Raw genomic sequence first — 21,527 nt, 5'->3', positions numbered from 1 at the left:
ATATTCCAAAACTTTATTTTTGATTAAAGGCATTACTGGTAACTCACTGCTATATAATAATCATTCCTGTGGAATTGGATGATAAATTAGATCGATAAACTCAGCTCTGTTTGGTTAGTCACTTTTGTCATTTTAATCATCATATTGCTCTTTGTGTTCCAAAGATCTCACTAAGCCTCTTAAAAATTCTCCAAGCACCGATTTCAGAAAATTCATATGTGATTAATGCATCGTATAAAATTGATAAATCTCCTATTGCTGAAGATGAGTGACTCCTTGCAAGTGTGCCTGGGAAGTAACAGTGATGCGGGAAGCTTTGAAGAACCTTTGTTTACCCAAACCCAAGCACCCTGGGAAGAGCAATAAGCCGTTTGGGAAAGCAAACAGCAGGATGTGCAGAAGGGCTAAGATTAGCACCCCCCCCCCCGCCCCCCGCCAGTCAGAACTAATTTCCGCATTTAGCCTTTGTACTCTGCTTCTGCCACATGGGTATAGGGAGCCCTATAGCTAGAACTAACTTCCACATTCCGTTTCTGTATCCCGCTTTGCTACATAGACAGGAAGACCCTGCAGACTATATAAACCCCAAGAATCCTTTGTTCGGGGTTCAGAATTTGGAGACTGACTCCTCTGGACCCATGAACATAATAAACTTATCGTGTTTTCCACTATCTCCTCTGGGTGTGAGTTTCTTCCCGCAACAACAGTAGCCCCTGGGCTCACTGCACAAGGGACAATGGCCTTCACTTTCCAATAATTCAGGGGGATGTGAAGGGTGACACTTCCTTATCAGTGCGGGGAGGGGAAGTCTGAGCAGAGAACTCTTTGGTTCTTCGAAACTTGGAGCTTTTAGGAGTTCTCATAGAGCAACAAGTGGAGACTTGAATCTTTTCAGAAGGCCTCTCCTTTGGGCCCCTTGGAAGAACTGAAGCAAGTCCTCACCTAAGCCAGTGTTTTGGGGAAAACCTGTGACATCACAATCAATCTGAAAGTGGGTGTTCTCCAGTTAGACTGAGCGGCCGAGTAAGCTGGTGTGTTAATGCAATAACTGTGTGTGGTTAAGTGGCGTTGTAATTTGGCATTCAAGTTAGCACATCTGAGTAAATGCCACAGTTCAGAGTTTTCCTAGATTCCAAATGAATATTCATTAAAATGAAAGTATACCCTAGTGGTTTAAAATGAGAAAACTGTACAATAGGGTGAACATCCAGAAATCAACATAATGGGAGCTACTGAAGGCAAATGGAATTAATTACAATTTTCCTCTTGATTCCCTTTCATCCGCATGGGTGGACATTTCTCCGCACAAAGTTTGCACAGTGTTGAATGACTGAGGACCCACAACTCCTTTTACATTTTTCGCCCCTTCAGAAAACAAAGCTTTTTAAAGATCACAGTAGGTACTTAAATACTTGTTGATTGATGTGAGATCTCATTTGACAGGAAAGACTTTAGTGCAAGCTCATCTATAAAGTCCTTGAGAAATGGATGCACTCTTCAAGGTAGGTTACATCACAATGTACACACCCCGACTTGATAGGCATTAGCTGGCTTCCAAGTTTGAATTCTTTAAGTCAGGAAAACAAAGGAAATCCAGACTCTTCAGTTTAGCTTCTGCCCTATCTGTGAACTCCTTGGAGGCTTTCTGCAGCGGAAGCCGGGGTGGGCCCATGGGAATTCCAGACACCAGTGTCATAATGGCTTTGGTCTGCGGCACTCCAAAACCTATACAGAAAAAGTAAATGAGGACGATGTGACTGGGACTGTCTACTCCACCACGCACATCCCAAATAAGCAGTCACGTCCTTACAGTGACTATTACGACAGCATAAGGTGGGCTGAAAAGTGGGAACATTTCTAGTCCATACGGCAAACTTAGAAGACATAGGGAATCCTTCTTCCTGCCTCAGATACATAGACATGCTGGGGAAAACATTTTTTAACAAACTGACAAGCTGCAACACAAAACAAAGTAAGCCTCAAAATCAACCGTAAAAGCCGGAAGGAGGGACGAAAGTCATCAGGAATAGAGAGGTCAGAGCAGTGAGGAACTGAAGCCAAAAGGTCCATGAAAATAATCTGATTCAGGGGTACACTGCTGTTGCCCACATGATACAGGGCTTCATCACTATAACAGAATTTGGCTCAAGCGTATCTAAGAAAGCCCTGAGAAATGCGCTATTTAAGGTAGTTTATGAGTCAGAGCAGCTGTCAAAGCTGGGGCAGGAATGCAAAGCAAGCCTGGGGTCTGTGCACAGTGAGGAGCTGGACTAGAACTCCTCCGGTAAAACTGGTAGCCAGCCTTCCATGAAAAGCAAGAAAATAAAATCTGGCCCACTGGCTTAAGAATAGAGGCCTAGCCCTTGTCTTGTGCCAGGGCTGTAGAGGAAAAAAAGATCATGTGAAAGAAATCCCAAGCCTGTGCCATATATGAATGACAGGTCCATATTTGCTTTATGCACTTGGTGTAGGTACCAGACTAAAGAAAGAACTAAATAGAAACTGAGACATGGAACAAACCAACTGGATGAAAGGGACTGGATGAAAGAAGGTGAAGGGATTAGCCACAGAACATGTGGCTAATGCACTTGGTGTAGGTACCAGACTAAAGAAAGAACTAAATAGAAACTGAGACATGGAACAAACCAACTGGATGAAAGGGACTGGATGAAAGAAGGTGAAGGGATTAGCCACAGAACATGTATGCATAGCCCGCAGTGACATGCAACAGTGTGGTGATGGCCAGAGGGAAGGGGGGGGATGGAGCAGGAGAGGTGGGCACAAAGGGAAGGAGAATGGGACCTCTGTAATGGTGTAAACTACAAAAAGGGAAGGAAGGAAGGAAGGAAGGAAGGAAGGAAGGAAGGAAGGAAGGAAGGAAGGAAGGAAGGAAGGAAGGAAGGAAGGAAGGAAGGAAGGAGGGAAGGAAGGAAGGAGGGAAGGAAGGAGAAAATAACCTAGATTGGTTAGAACTGGTGACACCACGTGTCCCAGGACATGCAGACACAAAACCACTCGACAGGACACCTCACAGCCTAGAGGACAGTGGGCTCCCCAGTAAACAACGGTCTCTGAAGACAAATTCAGAGTTACAAGTTACAGAGCGCATGAGGAGAAAGAAGCTTCATGAAGGTCAGCAAATGCACAGCTAGCAAGTTTCACAGCCCATGAACCGATGATACAGAATTCTGCAAGAGACTTCGAAGAGGTCAGAGACATAGAAGCCATAGGCTAAGAGAAGGGCATGTCAATCAAGAACGGGAAGACCTGGAAAAGAAAAACAGCCAGTGAGAAATACTGAAAAAAAAAAATCAATGGAAGTAAACATAGCTAAAGATAGAATCAGTGATTTTGAAGATAGATCTCAGAAAAGAATTCACAATAGAGATAGAGGTATTTGTTTTTTTTAACTGTCTATTGCCTTTGAACCCATGGTATAAGAAGTAACTTTCTTTTGCTAAGATAACTCAGTTACAGTAACACTTTAGCACTGGGAAGTAAAATACTAGAATGACTCAATGTACAGAATACAGTTTGATGAATGCAACATGGTCCTCCCAGGCTTGGTGTGAACGGTGGGAGAGGGAGCTATCTTCATGATAGGGCTGCAGGTTTTGCAGGATAAGTTTCCCTTTGACTAAACCATGACACCTCCAAGTCCCAAGAAAGTCTGAAATGAGCTTTTTAAGATATGCTCTTTTACAGCATGAAAACTGTCTTCAAGATTCCTCTTTTAAAATGCAAATATTCCAGACAAATTTAATCATTTCAGCTAATACCCTAGAGCTATATTTTGTAGATCATTGCTGAGTATTATACATGCAGGTAAACTTTTAGTTCTTTTAAAGATTAAATAGTTCAACATCTAGTTCAGTGCACTTTAGGACCATTGTAACTATCACAGCAAACCCACAGTTCTGCAAAAAGCATTGCTTAGGGAAAGGGAATAATGACAGGTCATTAATAGTACTGTGGCACACAGATACAACAAAAATCAAGAAAGTGGAAAAGCAAATGGACTCTGGCTGGTGGCTCAGATGGTTGGAGTATCATCCCGTACACCAAAAGGTTGCGGGTTCAATTCCCAGTCAGGGGATGTACAGGAGGCAACCCATCCATGTTTTTCTCTCTCTTTCTCAAATCAGTAAAAACATATTGTCAAGCGAGGATCTTTTTTAGAAAGCAAATGGAACACATTGTCTTTGAAGGATTGAAAGCGAGCTGAGAAGCCTGTGAGAACGAGGGACATAGTACCTACTAGGTGCTTCGGGCTCAGGAGCAGTGGCCAGGATAAGTCAGGAAAGGCTCTGAATGGGAGGTAGGAGGTTTGCCAAGATTAAACCTAAAAGGTTTCCTGGACTGAACCCAAGTTCTTAGGGAGGATCAATCTCTTGCAGAAGTGGAGTGAATGGTAGCTTTTGCCATGTGCCATAGTATCAGACAGGAGACTCTGGAGATAGTTCTCTACTCAATTCCACTACATTTCCCTCAAATTTTACATTTGTCCTATTATCCAATCCTCAATCTATTTAAACTCAGTCGTGTTGATGAACTCTTTTGAAGTTGCAAATACTCCTGGGAAAGCTGTCAGTCATTCACACTTTAGTAAGATCTGTATCCACACTGCCTTCCTCTCAGCACTTAGGCTGAGATCAGCTGCAGTGTAGTGGGAGCATTTTAATAAGAGGCAAGTAAAGGGTGGGAGTGCTGATAGCGCAGGAGAGAAGGAACAAAAAGCGGTGTGTGCCTGGGCTGGGGAGGTGAACAGGGTGCTGAAGTGGCAAAGAGAGGTTTGAGAAAGGGTGCCCGAGACCTTCAACTAGGTTTACGTAATCATTTTATCAGATCTGTCCTGCAGGTTAGCATCGGAAATAACTGCAGTGGAGCATGAAAAGGTGTTCCCGTTGAACCTTCAGAGAAAGTCCATTTCCTGTACATTCTCCAGGCAGGAAACTTACCTAGTTTGACCACAAAGTTGATGAACCTCTGAATACAAAACTGGAAAGGAACAAACAAATCTATAGTCAGTATTACTGGACTATGATAACAGTGTAAAGAACTTAGAAGTCAAGTTAGAGGAGCCCCAAACCAAAAGTCCACATGCCTTAATTTTCTGAAAGTCTGTCAGAGTGAAGAAAATCGGCCAAGTAAGGATGGTTGGAGATCCATCCAGGTCACGGCAGGATCTTTTCAAACAGTTAAGCTTTGCAAAATGGACCCACACAGAAAAGAAGTTCTGATGATAGGATTGTGCAATAGAGATGTCAGAGAGGGAAGACAGCCTTTAACCCATCAAGCTCACTAGGTAAACATATCAGACAGTGCAGTTCTTTCCAAACTAGGGCACACTAACCTCTGGGGTACTTTCCACGATACCCAAGGGGCAAACGGCCAAGACAAAGGTTCATGGGAGTCAGTTTTTAGACAACTTCTATAAGTGCTACCTTCCAAACTGATCAGAGTAAGAATTCACATATAATGGAATGGTGGGTTGTCTTGTTTATCTCCCCTCTCAGTCCTTCTTTTTCTTCCCTTTTTGAAAAAATAAGGATATATCTCCCCCATCACTGCCCTGGGACACATCTGGGAACCAAATAAGGGAGCAAATCAAAATGTCGGCATTGGCATTCACAAGGAAAGTGACAGAGTGATTGCTCCAACTGACGGAGAACGAGAACTCTAAAAAAAAATCGGAGGTTTTCAGTTTTTTGCTTTCAACATGGCTACTCAGGTTGTCAGCTGAAAAGCATCAAATGATCGGGCCTTCTGATTTTTGGCATGTGACTCCAAAAGAATTGAGGGACCCTGCTCACACAAAATCTCTTCCATTCTTATCTAGTAATTTATATGGACAGGGGTTCACAGCACTTATTTTTCTACAACAAGAACCAGAAATAACATTGGTGCTGAACTTGAACTCATCTTAGCGTTAAGTAGTACCCATTCATGATTTCATGAACTAATTCATAGATAAGGACTCCCATCCATCTCATTAAGAGATGTATTTTCAATAACATTGTCATTTTATGCTGTTTTAATCAATTGTATAGTTGTAATCAAAATTTAAAGCAGAACAAAATTGTAATATGCAGAAGCTTATAAACATAGGTATATTCCCCCCTCACTCTCAAACTATAGCACATCACATCCACAAGCCTGCACTTTGCTGCTTTTTTCCGCTTAATATATCATGGAGATCTTTTCAGATCTATGCATATAAGCCTAGCTCATCCTTTTAAGGTGCTGTATATCATTTGATCGTACAGTTCAAAAATGAAGCATTTAACCATTTCCTTATAGATGGATACTTGGGAAGCTTCCATCTTTTGCAATTCTAAATAATACTATAAGGGACATCTTTGTACCTGTGTCTGTTCACGTATGTAAATGTAGCAAATGGTATTCAAGCCCATGAGAATGACTAAGGTCCGCCCCAATTAGTTACCTCTTCACTGGACTGTAAACTCCTGTAGGGCAGGGACCAGCTTTGTTGAAATTCTGCGCTCAGCTCAGCCCCTGGCCTATGTGTGCATGAGCAAATGAGACCTACTTGCTGTTGCCTTCCATGAGTAGAAACAGAGAAGATGGTACACTAACTTCCTTACGAATATTGTATTGAGGAGGAGGATTTATTTGAGCAGGACTAAAGGGGGAAGAAAGAGATGGCGACTGGATCAGCCAAGAAAGGAACCACTAAGGGTCCCCTTCCCACCTGTTTCTCAGCCCCCTCCATCCTGCGCACTCCCTGTCTTTCAGCTCGGGACAGGTTGAAATGTTCAGAAATAACTTTTTCTGGGAAACGAAGGAAAAGTAAAATCATGAATGCAAAGAGATGTCAGGGTCCACACGATTCACACCTCTTATCGTAGTTGAAATCAAAGTCATGCCGATTTTTAATATAATTGGCATAGCTTCCTAAGCCCCTACCATGTCCATGCTCTGAGGCTGAAAAAAGGTAAATATTTAAATAAGCTATTGGAACTCTAAGTAGGAAGTAGATTCAGGTTGGCTTAGAGCTCAGGGCGGGCCACCTGCTCTGGTCTTGCTCATGTCTTCCCTTCCCACTTAGTTTCTTGGGACACACCTCTCGGTCACTTTCATCATCCTGAAACTCCGTGTGCCGCTAGGCCTCCAGGGGTCTTTCTCCTGTGCCTACCCTACTTCTTTCCACTTCATCCATTTACGGGCAGCACACACACTACCCAGGGGCTGAGACCAGCTCTATCCAGTGAGGCCCTTTGTTCTCTGGACAGCTGGGACAGCTGGCTGTCCTCTCTGTAACTGTCACAGCAGCCATGGCTCCTCCCTGTCACAAGTGAGCTCCTGCTGCTTTTCCTTCCCGGCTTCAAAGCCAGTGGCTCCTGCTTCCTGCTTAGTGGGTGTTTTCTGTTCTCAGCACATTTTCATGGGGAAGAGGACTAACATGCTCTGGCTTTGAATGATGTCTCCCTATTGCAGGTCACCAGCATCACAGCTTCTGGTGGCTCAGGTGTGACATCCTCAAGGGGATGGCAGGTGGTCATTCCCCCAGAAATCTATCATCGCCATTTTATAATTGCAAAAGTACTTTGAACACGGAGTAAAAAGAAGATCATTTCCAGGAGGAACAGAGGAGTCATTCCGGTACGGGGCCTGCCCTGATTAGAAACGTAGGGGGCACGGATGACGGGCGCAGTTTGATTTTAAACAAGAAAAAAGCAAGAAACAGGAGGCAAGTGAAGAAAGAGACAGCTGGGCAGTTTTAACGAGGCGGGTACGGTAGGACGAGAGAGACTGCGAATTTGCGAGCGGGAAAGCACAAAGGCTGTATGTAATGCATGTGGAGGAGGAAAAAATGTTAACCTGGTAATTCAGGGCCGAAGAGAGGTCCTTCCGTTCAAAAGCCTCCAACATCTGGTTCGTCTTTTTCCCCAGGTAGTTGTAGGTGCTGGAAAGAAAACAGCAGGTGCTGTAGGGTCAACAACCCGGTGGGAAAGGTCCGGATCGCCAAACCCTTCTGCGGCCTGCAAGGCATAGATGACCGATCCTCTAGGACGTCTGTTTTTAGGCTCTAACCTACCAGAAGGTCAGGTGTCTTCAGTTCCGACGTTTCCAGCGTCACTGAGCAGTGCCCAGAGGATGCAGAGAACACCCGAGCAGTAAAGAAAGTAAAGAAACATGGGAGAAGGATCAAATGAGAAAAAAGAAGAAAGGAAAGATGGAGGCGTGTTTAGAGAGGAACCACCAGCCAACCCCTGGCCTGAGACCAGAGCTGGATAATAGATAAGAACAGTGGGTAAGGGGCAGTGTCTGGGGTGAGTCCCAGAGGCCTGAGGCTGAGGAAGTGTGTAGAGGGCGCACCATAGTACAAGGGGCAATTCCCAATGGACCACCTAAATTCTTAAATTTAGGTACTACCTAGAGACCAGCTTCCAGAAAATAGCAATGATAATAAAATAAGAGGCCATTTATTAAGTGCATATTATATTCCATGTGCTTGACACACATCGTGTCTCATTCTCCCCAGGCTCTGCAAGGCAGGCCTGGTCTGCACTGTACTGTGAGAAAGCTGGGGCTGCAGAAGGGCCACGGAGTTATCTTGAAGTTTCCATCACTACGTGCAGTGATCCGTGACAAGTCGGCACAAAGAGAGGTTATATGATCTCATAAAATGTTCTTGTGCATTAAAAAGAAAAAAGCTCCGACTTCAGCAATAAAAACAAATACCTCGGACTAATCACTAAAATCTCAGAGAAGCCAGAAAGATAGGTTATAAAAATTTATGGCTAGGATGTTTCCCCCTTTGTTAACAATTTCTTGTAAAGTAAGTATGAGACCATAGGCCTATCTTGTACCAAGAATAGAATGTTTTTCATGTATATAGACCCAGGAGTCAACAGCAAGGGGTTCCAAGAACATGACATTTATATTATTGTCTGGTAATAAAGTAAGGAAATGAAAATATCATAGCCGAGAAAAGTCACTTGTAGGTATGAGACACTCCTAAGTCCCAGTGTGCGCAGGGATGTCTGAGGGCTTCCAGAAAAGTACATTCAAATCCCAGGGGTCTTAGCTGTGTCCTCAGTTAGACAGAAAGGAACAGGGTTATAAATTAAGAAGACATGAAGTCTAACCAAATGTACTCTGCTTATAAATCAGGTTGACGGAATTAAAATGTCTACCATTGAGGCCAAAAAACCGAGAGTCAAAAAAGTCATACTTTCCAAGGGGGAAAATGTTTCTATGGTCAGAAGATGCAGGTTTCCTTGACAGAAATGGCCCTACCGTGATGATGGATGCTACAGCCCCTCCTAGCTTGTGAACAAGCCATTAAGACTATCTAATTCAGTTACTCCTCATCAAAGCCACGCTCACCAAGACATGCTATGAATATTACTTTGCTTCCCCTGTACGTTTCCCGCAGGGAAGAAATGCACTTTCAGTCAGTGTGAGTATTTCAATCCGTCTGCTTGCAGGCACATGTCTAATGAATTAGGTTAACACGTGCAGTGGACATGCTAACCGAATCGCCTTCTCCCCTAAGCCTTCTGCTGAGCCTCTGTGATTCTGCTTTCCTGGCCACAGCACGTAGGACCTGAGGTGCATACTTGATTATCTGGTGATATCCTGACATGCCGTGAATGGGCAGCTGCTGTTGACCATGTGTGTGCGGAAGCAGAGAGAGCTCATCTGGAGAGAAAGAAAGAGCTGTGCAGAGATGCAGAGGTGAGCATGTCCAGAGGACAGCAGATGGATGGAGACCAAGCTGCCTTGGCTGGTGAGAGCCTTGTCATTTTGCGAAGCGCTACTTAATTCCCTATCACTGGAAGACTGTGGGGAAGAAAGACAACTTCTACAGAAAAGGTGTACATGCAGGAAGTATTGCTACTTAGAAGGAGAATGCCTCTGGCGGGGGGGGCTTCTATACACTTACACACTGATGACAACTGGGAACCATGCGTCCTGCTTACCTGCCCACCGCTCCTGTTGCTCCCATCACCAGAGCACTCAGCAGTTGCTGGTTGGAAACAAACAAAAGCATATTTACTTTCATGAAAAACAGAGAAGATGTGACTCTATAAGCAGCTCCAGAAATTGTTTTTGGGGGAAACTGGCCTGCAGGACATGCCAAGTGTTGACTTACCTCATCCACCCCAAAAAGGAAAGCAAACTGCTGCTGGCGATGCTGATCAACGCACTGCCCGAAGTCTAAGAAATCCGTGTCACTAAATTTCAGCCCTCCGAAGGTGGGGACCTTCTCCTGAATCCCGTCCAGCAACTCCTCAGCGCGAACTGCTCAAAACAACAGGTGCCTCGTTAGTCTGCCCACCTCCAGAAAACATCAAACGGCATCCTCGTGGCCTCACACATCTGCACTGAGGTCCCAGGAGCTGTTCTCAGCCTGAATTGACTGCAGGTTGGACATGACCACTTGCCCTCACCTGGCAGGTCCTATGTGTTATACTTGTCAAACGCTAGCCCCAAGTCTCCCACTCCCTGAAGACTATCAATGAATATTTATAGAGGACAACTTCTATTTTTATTTTTAGGAAAGTTAGACAGGAATGGAGTTTTAAAAATAATCTAAAACATTTCATTTCATTGTGACAATCTTCGCACTGGAGAAGTAGAGTGATGATAACAGAACAGCTGGAAGAAAAGCAAGAAAAGGTCAGAGACCCTTGTTAGGTGCCAGGCTACAGCAGGGCACAAGGTAGAGAGACGCAGTTCTGTCCCAGTGGGGCTTCCGGCTGTATCTCCCTGTATGAGAAGGAGCGGGGTGTGTGATAGACACAAGGTGTCTTGGAGTCAACTCCTCCTTCATACTCCACTTCCATTGTCAGCTGGTGTCAATGCCCGTAAAGGCTGACCTATTTCCAGTGGGAGTGGCTTATTTCAGAGCAGTCGGAACCATCTAGTGAATGGTGCTATGCTTTTACAACATGGGGCAGGGGGGAAAGAGTGAGCAGGGTTTCTTTGTGCAATAGGGTAAGATGTGAGGGGGTAGAGAAAGAAACCTGGAAGGAAGGAGTACTTACTCTTTACCCCTGTAATGAAAGGGATGTGATAGTAATAAAAAGGCAGTTCTGGGGCAGCAGCGGCCACCTCCTTCAGGAAATCAACGAGGTCATCTGAAAGAACAGCCGGCAAAGTTATGATGTGAATACGTGTGACAGACTGGCTTTCCCTGGTAGATGAACCATCTAATGAAATGCAGCCATGTTTTCGGAAGCCAAGATTCTTGGCCTGTCTTGCCATCCCTGAGATTGCTTGCTGCAATATCTTTGCAACTCACTTCATTCAAAGTTTTATTTTCCTTTCTGTAGAAAGGCCAAAGAGACTATCACTTTCCTACAACTTTATTTAAAAAAATATTTATTTATTCTTAGAGAGAGGGAATTGGAGGAAGACAAAGAAACATCAATGTGTGGTTGCCTCTTGCACGCCCCCTACTGGGGACCTGGCCTGCAATCCAGGCATGTACCCTGACTGGGAATCCAACCAGCGACTCCCTGGTTTGCAAGCCACTACTCAATCCACCGAGCTATACCAGCCAAGGGTTTTTCCTACCATTTTAAACTACTACTAAAACACTGTTGTGAACCTTCCCACCTATTAAGAGAAGCTCATGAAACACTCTCACAAAAACAAGAAGCCCATAGGCAGAACTCTTGTCCTCTTACCCCAGAAGGGCTAAGCGCTGTCAGTGAACAACACATACTTTGCATTAGGATCAGAAAGAGAAAGCTGTAACAGAAAATTCTACAACAAAAGGATAAGCAATGTCTGCTCAAAGAGGGAAGTTACAAAGGTAGTCACGTATCTCTGGGTGGCTTGGCTGGTTGGAGCATCGTCCCACACACCAGAAGGCTGTGGGTTCATTTCCCAGTCAGGACGCATACCTAGGTTGTGGGCTTCATCCCTGGTTAGGGTGTGGACAGAAGGCAACCAATGGATGTTTCTCTCTCACACTGATGCCTCTCTCAAGAGGAGTCAACCTCCCACAACAATTCAAACAGGGTTTGGTGCTTTTTCCTTTTGGGGAGAAATCCAGGTGTATTAGAAGAGAGCTCTCTCTAGTTTATACAGAGGTCTGGGGACTTTCTACGTCATCCAGCATGAGCTCTAACTGCAACATTACTGCAGAGAATAAACGAATCCAGCTGACTTGCTTCTGATGCCACTGGAGACTGGGAGAGAGAATCTTACATTCTTCACCTGAACACTGTGATGATGTGTTCTGCCAGTGATAAATATTTCTGATAAAATTATTATGTATAATTTGTTCCTTTTCCATGTCTTTTGGAGAAAGTATTCATGTAGAAGTTTAAAATGCTATGGGAAAAAAATTTCAAACATTTATTTTAAAGTCCCCAAATAGCAGTATTTAAATTACTTATCTGTCTTAACAAGTATTTTCTCTCGATCAATAATAGGTAGTTTTTTTTGTGATAACTTCAACCCATTATCCATTTAGTTATGGATTTATTTAATCATGCATGCAAATAACATCTTGTCTGTTTCTAATCCTTTGAAAATTCGTGTTTCTTTTTTTGCTAATCAGAAGAATTAAAAAAGACTCAGTGTACTTGGAAACCACAAATAGTTTCCACAGAGATGGCAGAGGAGGAGAAAACAATACCTTGATATTTTGGAAGACAATAGATGTTTCTGTGGAATCTCCTTTCAGATTCATCATTCACTCAACATCAAATAGCACATGCCGTCTCAAAACGCTCAGCACTTACATTCCTCTTTTTTTGAGAAAAGTGGTCCCATGCTTTGCCATGTGACTCTGAACCCTGCACAACTGGTACACCAAGGCCCAGACACCTGACCCAAACACAGGCACCTATAGGCTGACCTGGGGCTTGGGGGATGACCCAATCAGAGTGCTAGACAAAGGAGTTAAAATCTTGCCCTGGCTGGTGTAGCTCAGTGGATTGAGCCCAGGTTTGTGCAGCAAAGGATCACAGGTTTGATTCCCAGTCAGAGCACGTGCCTGGGTTGCAGGCCAGGTCCCCAGTAGGGGACCCATGAGAGGCAACCACACATGGATGTGTCTCTCCCACTCTTTCTCCTTCCCTTCCCCTCTCTCTAAAAATAAAACATAAAGTATTTTTTTAAAAGAGTTGAAATCTTTTAATGAAGTCTTTTCTTGTACAGATCCAGAGAGGCCAAATATTGTGGAGAACTGCTGTACCACTGCCCCGTCTCCCTCCAGTCCATCAAGCTCTACTTCTGTGGGTTCAGTAGAACCATTGTGAATGAAGGCAAGAAGAAGTGCACCAGGTGAGGTACTGAGCATTCAGATCTGCCTAATTACCTTTGTTCCGTGGCTTCAGAAAGAAAGGTGCAATGACAGCAATGCCGTCAGCTCCTATTTCTGCTGCATGTTTGGCCTTTAAAAGAAGAAAGAGGACTGTTGGGGGTCTGGTCACAGTTCTGACCAGTGGGTCTGGGGGTTTTCAAGTGCCAACGAGCAAGTCTCTGACACCGGCTGGGTGTCCTACAATTCAAATCAGCTCCGACACTATCTACCTGGCCATAGGCTCAGTTCGCACGGGTTAAGGGCTCAATCCCCTAACCTTCTCTCCCTGTTCAGGTAATAACCCAGGTTATTACCTGTGCTTCTGACCCACTGGCTATAGATGAGAGGTTCCAACAACCCCCTCATGGGTTGATTAACTTGCTAGAGAGGCTCGCAGAACTCAGAGAAACATTTACTTACTAGAACACCAGTTTATTACAAAAAGGATAAAACCCAGAAAGAGGTGCACAGGGCAAGGCGTGGAGAAAGGGAGTGGAGCCCCCGTGCCCTAGGGAATGCAAGGGGGCCGCTCTCCCCAAATCTCTACCTGTTTGCCACTCTGGAAGCCCTCTGGCATCTCCTCTTTTGAATTTTTATGGAGGCGTCATTTCATAGGCACGATTGATTAAATAACTGGCCATTGGTGAGTAATTCAACTTCCAGCCCCTGCCCCTGTAATCCACTCTTTACTTGGTCGGTTGTCCTGGTAACCAGCCCCATCCTCAGGTTCTTTACAAAAGTTACCTCTTTATCTTACAAGAAACAGCTTTATTGCTCTCATCCCAGGAAATTCCAAGGGTTTTAGGAGCTCTTTGCCAAAAAAGGGACAAAGACCAAATACAGCAGTCCTTCCTTATTCATGTAGCTAGTTCATTTCTTAACATAATGTCTTCACAGAGGCTCATCCATACTGTAGCATATGACAGGATGGATTTCCTTCCTTTTGAAGATGGAATAATACCCCACTGTATGTATGTACCCTGTTTGTTTACCCATTCATCCTCAGATGTGCATTGGGGCTGCTTCCACCTCTTGGCTATTGTGAAAGGCGCTGCTGTGAACATCAGTGGGGGCAATCTTTTGTGTTTCAGTTCACTCTCCCCCTCCAGGCAGCAATTCTCAGTTCTTATCACTCATCATGGCTAAACCCCATCTTCCACCTTTTTTAGGCCCAGCAGGTGACCTGGCCTTTTACTTCCTAGAGAAAACAGTTTGGCCTAAAGTGTGCTGCCTACCCGCAAACTTCTCTACCTCTATTCCCATCCTCACTTTGCTGGGAGAAAAGAGGTGCCTCCCTCTTCCATTCAAAGCTCTGCTACAATGGTTATCACCTGGGCTATTATTCTCTTTGGGGCTCTGGGCCTGTTTCTGGGTGGGGAGCTCTATGAGTTCACACACCTTATATTCTCCCGCATGGCAACCAACACGTACCAAAAATACTATTGATTAGAACTTCAGCATGAAAATGGAGGCCCCCGAGGGGTCTCTCCCAGATGGACCTACATACATACCAGTTCCTGTGAATCCTTCAAGCTCAGGGCTCCTACATGGATCACCACATGATCCAACCTGCAAACGAGAAAGCACGGTTGCATCACTGGAAGTTTAGGACAACACAGAAGGGCTGCGCCATCTTGGTTTGTGCTGGTTTTAGCAGTTAAGTAATACCAGTCTCATGACTATCAAATTCTGCAGTGGTCTTTATAATTAACCTAATGTGGGATTAAAAAATGTCCAGAGAATAACATTTAAGGTTCAGTAGAGGAGTAGAATTTTGAAACCAGTGATTAATTAATCAAGCAGCGCTTCAGTACATTTTTCGACACAGCATTGTTTTAGGTGCTGTATTTGATGGCAATAACACACATAAAGGTAGGTGACAAAATGAGATTTGTGTGTGTGTGTTTGTGCAGGAGATAAAAGTAAAGAGGTTCCTCAAAGAGAACAACCAGGAACTAGCCATGTGAGAAGTGAATTCACTGGAAAAAGCTTTTCCCTATCTTGTCAGTCCCTAGAATTTGGCCATCAGAGGTTTTCTCCGAGACTCCGTTGTACAGCGTTGAAGGTGCTCCGTGTGGCCCCGTGGAAGAGGCCAGAGTGACACTGGTCTTCTCAGGGCAGGATGGCTAAGACTCAGCTGTGAATCCAGGTGTCCCAGTGAGTTTGAGGGACTCTGAGTGACACAGACCTCATCCTCATGGCATGGTTTCCATTTAGACCCAGTTGCGCTCTGCATGGATTCTTGAGTTGTCTGTCTTAGATAAAATGGGACCTAGCTGGGAGAGGATATGATCAGGTTTGCATTGTTAAAGGACAATAAAAGATTCTGGAAGGAGAAAAGCAGCTGACCGACCCATTTCGCTCTCACCGGCAGCTTTATGGTAGGACCTCCTTGTCCCTTTCTCTCGGCTCAAGTCAAAACCACCACCCATTTTCTGCTCCCCTCCACCGTGCTGCTGGGTGCGGCTGGAGAAAACTGCCCTATGGCTTTAACACAAACATCCTGCATCAGGAGAAGGAGGATCTAAAAAGCCTTCTGGTCAACCTGACTGACTTGCTTTTCCAATTCCCTGCAGTGGCTACTCCAACTCTTCATTATTCTCCATAAGCTCTAAATTCCACCCCAGCTCCTTGCTCTGGGCAGACGTCTTCACTCCCTAAACACCAAAGGCAAAGCTGCTTTCACGCACAGACCCCCTCACGGTTCTTGCTCTGCACATAGCCGAGTCACTACCTATGCTCTCCATGTGGCTTCCTGGCTTCTCCTAGCGCTGCTCTACCTACTGGTTTTATTTTACTCCTCCCTTCCCCTTGAGAGCTGCCAACCAAGGCATCGGTTCTCCATTCTCCTTAATCTCTTCTACCACGGCGAAGTCTTCTCAGTATAGAAACATACTCAAGACTTGCCCACTTGAAGAAAAAGAGCTGTCCTCCCTCCTCTCTAATCTACCGATCCATCTCTCCTTCCCTTCCCCAGAATTTCTTTTCTGAGAATAAGCTACACTCCTGCTCCATGGCTATGGGTCCCCCGCATTCCTCAGCCACCGCAGCCTCCCACTGCTACAATGCCCTCTGGCTCCATTCTCTCCAAGGTCATGGTCACTCCCTCCATGTCAGTCCAAGTGGCCTTCTCCGCCCTCCACCTTCTGACTTTCACGGCATCTAACAACTATGATAATAAACGTCACAATGGACATAGCATCCACTGTACATAATGACAGTAAATTCTTATGTGATACTTAGCACTATGTGTCAGGCACTGTTCGAGTCCTTGCCACCACCTTGTAAGACCGGGCTGTTATTATTCCTGTTTTACAGATGAAGCACAGGGTGGTTAAGACTTGCCTGAGTTCATAGAGCTGGTCAGAGGCCCCACATTTGGGCAGCCTGTCTCTCCAGTCCTGCTTTCCATTACCATGTGACCATGACAGTTTCTGAATCTATTCTCCTTCAGTGACAAGACGCACTCCCCACCTCTGTCCTGGCTTCTGAGGGCTGTCCGTCTCTGTCCACATCAGTATCCCTGTTTCTGGTGCTTTTTTAAGTGTTTATCCTTAGTCGCCCTCTTCTTTTACTCTGCCTATGGCCTTCAATCTTTTGGGCCCAGGATCTGCCTGTGAATTAGCCGGCAGCTGATGGATCACCAGAAAAGGCTTATGGGAACCTATACTCAAAGCTGGCATATAGTTTCAGCGTACTCAAGGGGCTCTGAGATCATTTAAGGATCATGAGCTTCATGTGGCCGACCTCTGCTCCAGGCTCAGTTGGGATTTACCTCCTATCGTTGCTTCCTTCCACCTATGCCAGCATCGATCACTCCCTCCTCTGATCCCTGTTTATACTACTCATCAGGAAGATCAGAGTGTTAGTTGTCCTGATGGGACATCTCCACTAGATGGTAAGCTACCTGTGGGCCGAGATCCTGTCTGATATTCCCAGGGCTGGCACAGTGCATAACACACAATGACATAATAGACAATGAATAAAACCTGGTGAACTGAATGTGCTTATTGAGCTGACACTGTCCTCTTTGTTTTATCATGATACGAACTGAGAATTATAACAAAAACATATCATCACACTAAAGTGTAGAGGATGCAGGAAGCTCGCCAAGACGAGAGGAAGCCCCACATATAGCATGCTGATCATGTGCAAGGAGAAGGCTTGTAAGGAAGCAGGGCTCACAGAAGCATCAGGCACCCATCCCGTGAAAGCAAGGAGCATGACTTTCTCAGCAGAAGCGCCAGGACCCCAGCGGATCAGTCACCAGCACTTTCCCTCTCATCCCTCCAGCCCAAGGCCAGGTAACCCAAGAGAACTGATTGGTCGAAGGATGGGAGGTAGGCTCCAATTTCCGGTGGGATCTCTGAGCATCAGGCAGGTCTTGCAGCCCGGCTATCCTTCTGCATGGAGACGAAGGGTGCTCTTCTGTAGACACAGCTCTTGCAGATGTGTGTTTTTATCTGGGTGGAGTCACTCACTTGTTCCTTCCTTTTGTCACCCACTCCTCTGCGACCCTGCGGCGCTCTGAGACGCTCAGAGACAGTCCTTCTCCCGTGGTGCCATTCACTGTTACAAACAAAGTGACAGTCAGTGGGGCCAACCAATATCTTTTGTACATCCAAGGCTGGGGAGGCGGGGTCAGAAATCCCAGCTCCACTCAGTTCGATATTTGGGCCTGAATGGCAGGAAAATCAACACCATCCAATCCTGGCATGTCCGGCTGGTCATGACCTCTGCCTGTGGTTTGCCATGGGAGCACTCTGGGACTACTTTTTTAAAATATTAATTTATGAGGAAGCACCAGGATGTTAATACTTTTTGGAGCAAGCACTGATATATTCACTTCTCACAACAGCCCTGCAAAGTATAACTAATTCTCCTTATTTACAGATGAGAATGGGAGTTTCTGAATCACTAACTAATCCAAGCTTGAATCCACACCTCTGTGACTCCAAAACTTTCTCTTCTCCTAATCGGTCACAGAAAGGACGCAGATGGCACAGGGCCACACCACTGAGCCTAAATTGTGCAGGAGCACTTCATATCTCCAAACACTGAGCACTCAGCAGGGACACAGGGGGAGGTGGGGGGGGAGGCAGGGGGGAGTGGGAAAGAGTGTCTTTATCACTCTTTTGGGGACTTGAGCCACTTCAGGTGTGCTCCCTAGAGCCCTGGGAGGAGGAAGAACCTGTCTTCCCCACTATGGCTTGGAGCCGGAGGCGGACACTGAGAGGTTTTGTTATCAGGTTTTGGTTGTGACTTGTGGCCACCTTTTCACAGATGTTTTAACCTGCTTTCATTATGATCCTCTGGCGCCTCCAGTTCCAAAGGGCAGTAGAGCGGTATCTCAGGGCCAAGGTGCAGTGTCCTTAGAATGACAACCAGTCCAAGGGGCTGAGGCCCAGAACCCAACACAAGGGGCATTGTGATTGCAGGTAAAGACAGCTGTCAGGCTTAGCGTGTCCAAAGTCTGATTTTCTAAATCTCCACCATCTATGAATAAATGAGGGTGACTGCCAGTTCTCTCATTGCCTTAAAGTCTTTCTTGCATTTAAAATTCGAGAAAGTCTGGGGGAATAAAGTGAATTCTTGTAAGAGAGAAGCCTGGGTTTTGTTGCTCCTCCACCACTTCTTGGCGGAACAGACTTGAGCAACCTAAATAACGTACCTGAACCATAAGTTTCCTTCTTCAAATGGGGGTAAAAATAATACCTTATCTGCTTTGAAGGCACACCACCAAATTAGATACTCTCTTGGGGTGCTTTCTAGGTTTGAAATCGATGAGCCTACAAGTTCACAAATTTGACGTAGCTTCGCCAGACTCGGTCATAACCTATGACACGATGACATGGTGACATCCTGGCTATTAACCAGGTGAGAGTTGCTAAGGACTGAGTTAGAGTTATGTAGAGAAGTGTCTGAAGATGACTTACCAAACACACTCTTCACTCCCTGCTTTTCCACAAGATAATCCACATACTGACCAATTACTGAGAAGTTGATTTCTCTAAAAGGCACAGAAAAAATAGAAAAAAAGTATACTTAGTCTTTTTTTAAAAGAACATTATTCAATCAGTCCCCAAGTCTATCATCTATTCTCTACTGTGAATAGTTTTTGAAATCCACCTGGTCAGTGAAACTCTTAGCCTTTTGTTTTTTGTTTTTTCCTTCTGGGTCTGGTGATTTAGCCACATGTTCCTTACTTATGTGAGCAAAACACTATTCATCAACAAAGGCTTTACATTTAGTTATTAAAAATCAAAAAGACTTTTAGAAATACAGTAATATAGAAAAAGAAGTTACTGAATCCTCTTTTGTCCTTTTGGAAGAGTGATGTTTGGGGGCAGGTTTAAATGAGAACTCTTTTCCACTTGGTGAGGAGCAACCATGTTGGCTTGAAAAAATAGGAAGATTCATTCAACCTGAATCATTGAAGAATTTTAGCACAATATTTATGACAACAAATGAAGGCTTCAATCTGGCTGTATTTGCTAGTTTTACATCAAGGAGGATTTAGAGTTGGAAGGAACTTCGCTGTCCCTTGGCCTCTCAAAGTGTGGTCTGCCGAACTGCAGTATCTGGGGGAATCTGATAGAAATGCAGAGTCCCAGGCACCACACGTTCCTTCCCAGCCAAGAATCTGCATTGTGACAAGATCCTCCATGTCATCTGCATGCACTTTGCAGAGCGCTGACCTTGTAAGGATATGATGCTCAAGGCAAGAAGGGTTCTTTTCCTGAAAATCATGTTGACTTTAAAATCTAGAAACTGACTCACACACAAACCATATAAATGTCACCTGTGCTCCATCAAAATATAGGTGGAGAGGACAGGGGGTGGAGAGTGAAAACGCAAAGGGGAAGTGTGGGGTGAGCCCGTGTTAAACGCTGTGGGACCCATGGCTATGTTGACAAGAACAGAGTAGTAGTTGGCTGCCATTTGCATTTTGTCAGTGGGGCCAGAGAAGCCTAGTTTAATTTTAACCGTATTGACACTCTTTTCTTATTTACTTATTGTCTTCCTTAAAAAACAAAAACAAAACAAAAAATCTGATGCATTTAGGAAACAAAGACATAAAAGGGTATTTGCCAAAAAGAATGGGAACCATAGAGACCAAAACAAGGAATTCATAAGCAATCACCACCCACAGCATGCGAATGACAGCCAGCCACAGCTTGCTCCTGGGAACCGGTGTGTTTCAATGCATGAGAAGGCCTCCAGGGGAGCAGGCTCCCTCCTCCACCAGCTTAAATGCCAAATCCTCTCCTCTCAGCTTTGCGGAGGAGGGAGGCTCCCTGAATGCATGACAGGAGGTTGCACTACCTTAAGAGATAAGATGGGGTAATTAGCTGCCTAACAATCCACCTCAGGACCCCCACTTAGGTGGCTAGACAGGATCAGACATTTCTGACCACTTGGAGTCGAATGTTTATAGTACACCCGCTCCTTGCTGCTTCCGCCAGCTTGTCCCCACTTGGGACAAGCTCTGAGATGCAGGAACAACCAGCAGGGTCTTTATGTGACACTAACGCTGGCTTTGACCACCGGCATCCACCTACTCCTGTAAACAACCAAGAAACAGCTCCAGCAGACCCAGGGGACTTCTGAATCACAGGTCAAATCACAGATAGAAACCTGGAAAAAAACTCCCTGGAAAAAGCCTGTGTTGCAGTTACAGATTCAAAGGAGCTGGCTCCCCTACACTTTCACTGAAGTCTTGAGCCCTCCTCAGCCCCACCCACTTACTCGAAGATGCAATGAATTTGGTCTTGGTTTCATTCATTACAGAAATAGAGGTAATAGCCGTGTCTCAGAGTTCTTGTGAAGACTAAACTGGAACACATTCATGAATACGCCCAGCACGATGACCGACACAGTGCTTAGGCAATCAGTGTTAGCTTCCTTTCTTCCTTTTTTTTTCCCGTTTTGACCATCAGCATTATTCATCCCTGTAGCATATTCACTCATGAAACAACAAAATTTACCATACACTGTGCTAGATGCTGAAGATACAAAGCTAAATAAGTTACACACTCAGTCCTTGTGTGTTTCCTGGTACTTGAGAGAGAGCTGTTGAGGCAGGTTAGGCCGTGCAAAGCCTGCTGGGAGAGACGGCAGGTGACAGACAGTCCTTGTAAGACTCACGATACACAAACAATTCTGAAAGAATGTGAAAAGGTTTGTGCAGGTTGCTGCAGGACCACAGGGGAAGGATCCTCTCACTCTTTTTAGG

The 21,527-nt window shown here is 45.0% G+C and overlaps 1 protein-coding gene across 5 annotated transcripts in view; it reads right to left on the bottom strand.

Moving 5' to 3' along the window:
• Positions 1–22: 22 nt before the first annotated feature.
• Positions 23–21,527, bottom strand: part of NPL (N-acetylneuraminate pyruvate lyase) — a 45,282-nt gene continuing 23,777 nt past the window's right edge. For 4 of the 5 annotated variants that reach the window (XM_037145659.2, XM_053663699.1, XM_037145661.2 and 1 more), the window contains 10 exons: positions 19,228–19,301; positions 17,773–17,860; positions 14,803–14,860; positions 13,307–13,382; positions 11,019–11,111; positions 10,124–10,272; positions 9,951–9,997; positions 7,843–7,927; positions 4,959–4,998; positions 23–1,725 (listed from right to left, as the gene is read on the bottom strand). In XM_037145659.2, the coding sequence (XP_037001554.2) occupies positions 1,544–1,725; positions 4,959–4,998; positions 7,843–7,927; positions 9,951–9,997; positions 10,124–10,272; positions 11,019–11,111; positions 13,307–13,382; positions 14,803–14,860; positions 17,773–17,860; positions 19,228–19,301 (892 nt within the window). In that variant the 3' untranslated portion in view covers positions 23–1,543. The remainder of the gene's footprint in view (positions 1,726–4,958; positions 4,999–7,842; positions 7,928–9,950; positions 9,998–10,123; positions 10,273–11,018; positions 11,112–13,306; positions 13,383–14,802; positions 14,861–17,772; positions 17,861–19,227; positions 19,302–21,527) is intronic. The other variant, XM_053663700.1, reaches the window with a different exon arrangement.

This window comes from Artibeus jamaicensis, unplaced genomic scaffold (assembly GCF_021234435.1).
Source record: "Artibeus jamaicensis isolate MK-2021 breed Jamaican fruit bat unplaced genomic scaffold, CSHL_Jam_final contig_327, whole genome shotgun sequence".
NCBI lineage: Eukaryota > Metazoa > Chordata > Mammalia > Chiroptera > Phyllostomidae > Artibeus > Artibeus jamaicensis.
The sequence above is the reverse complement of the archived record's forward strand: the minus strand, read 5'-3'. Positions and strand labels throughout refer to the sequence as shown.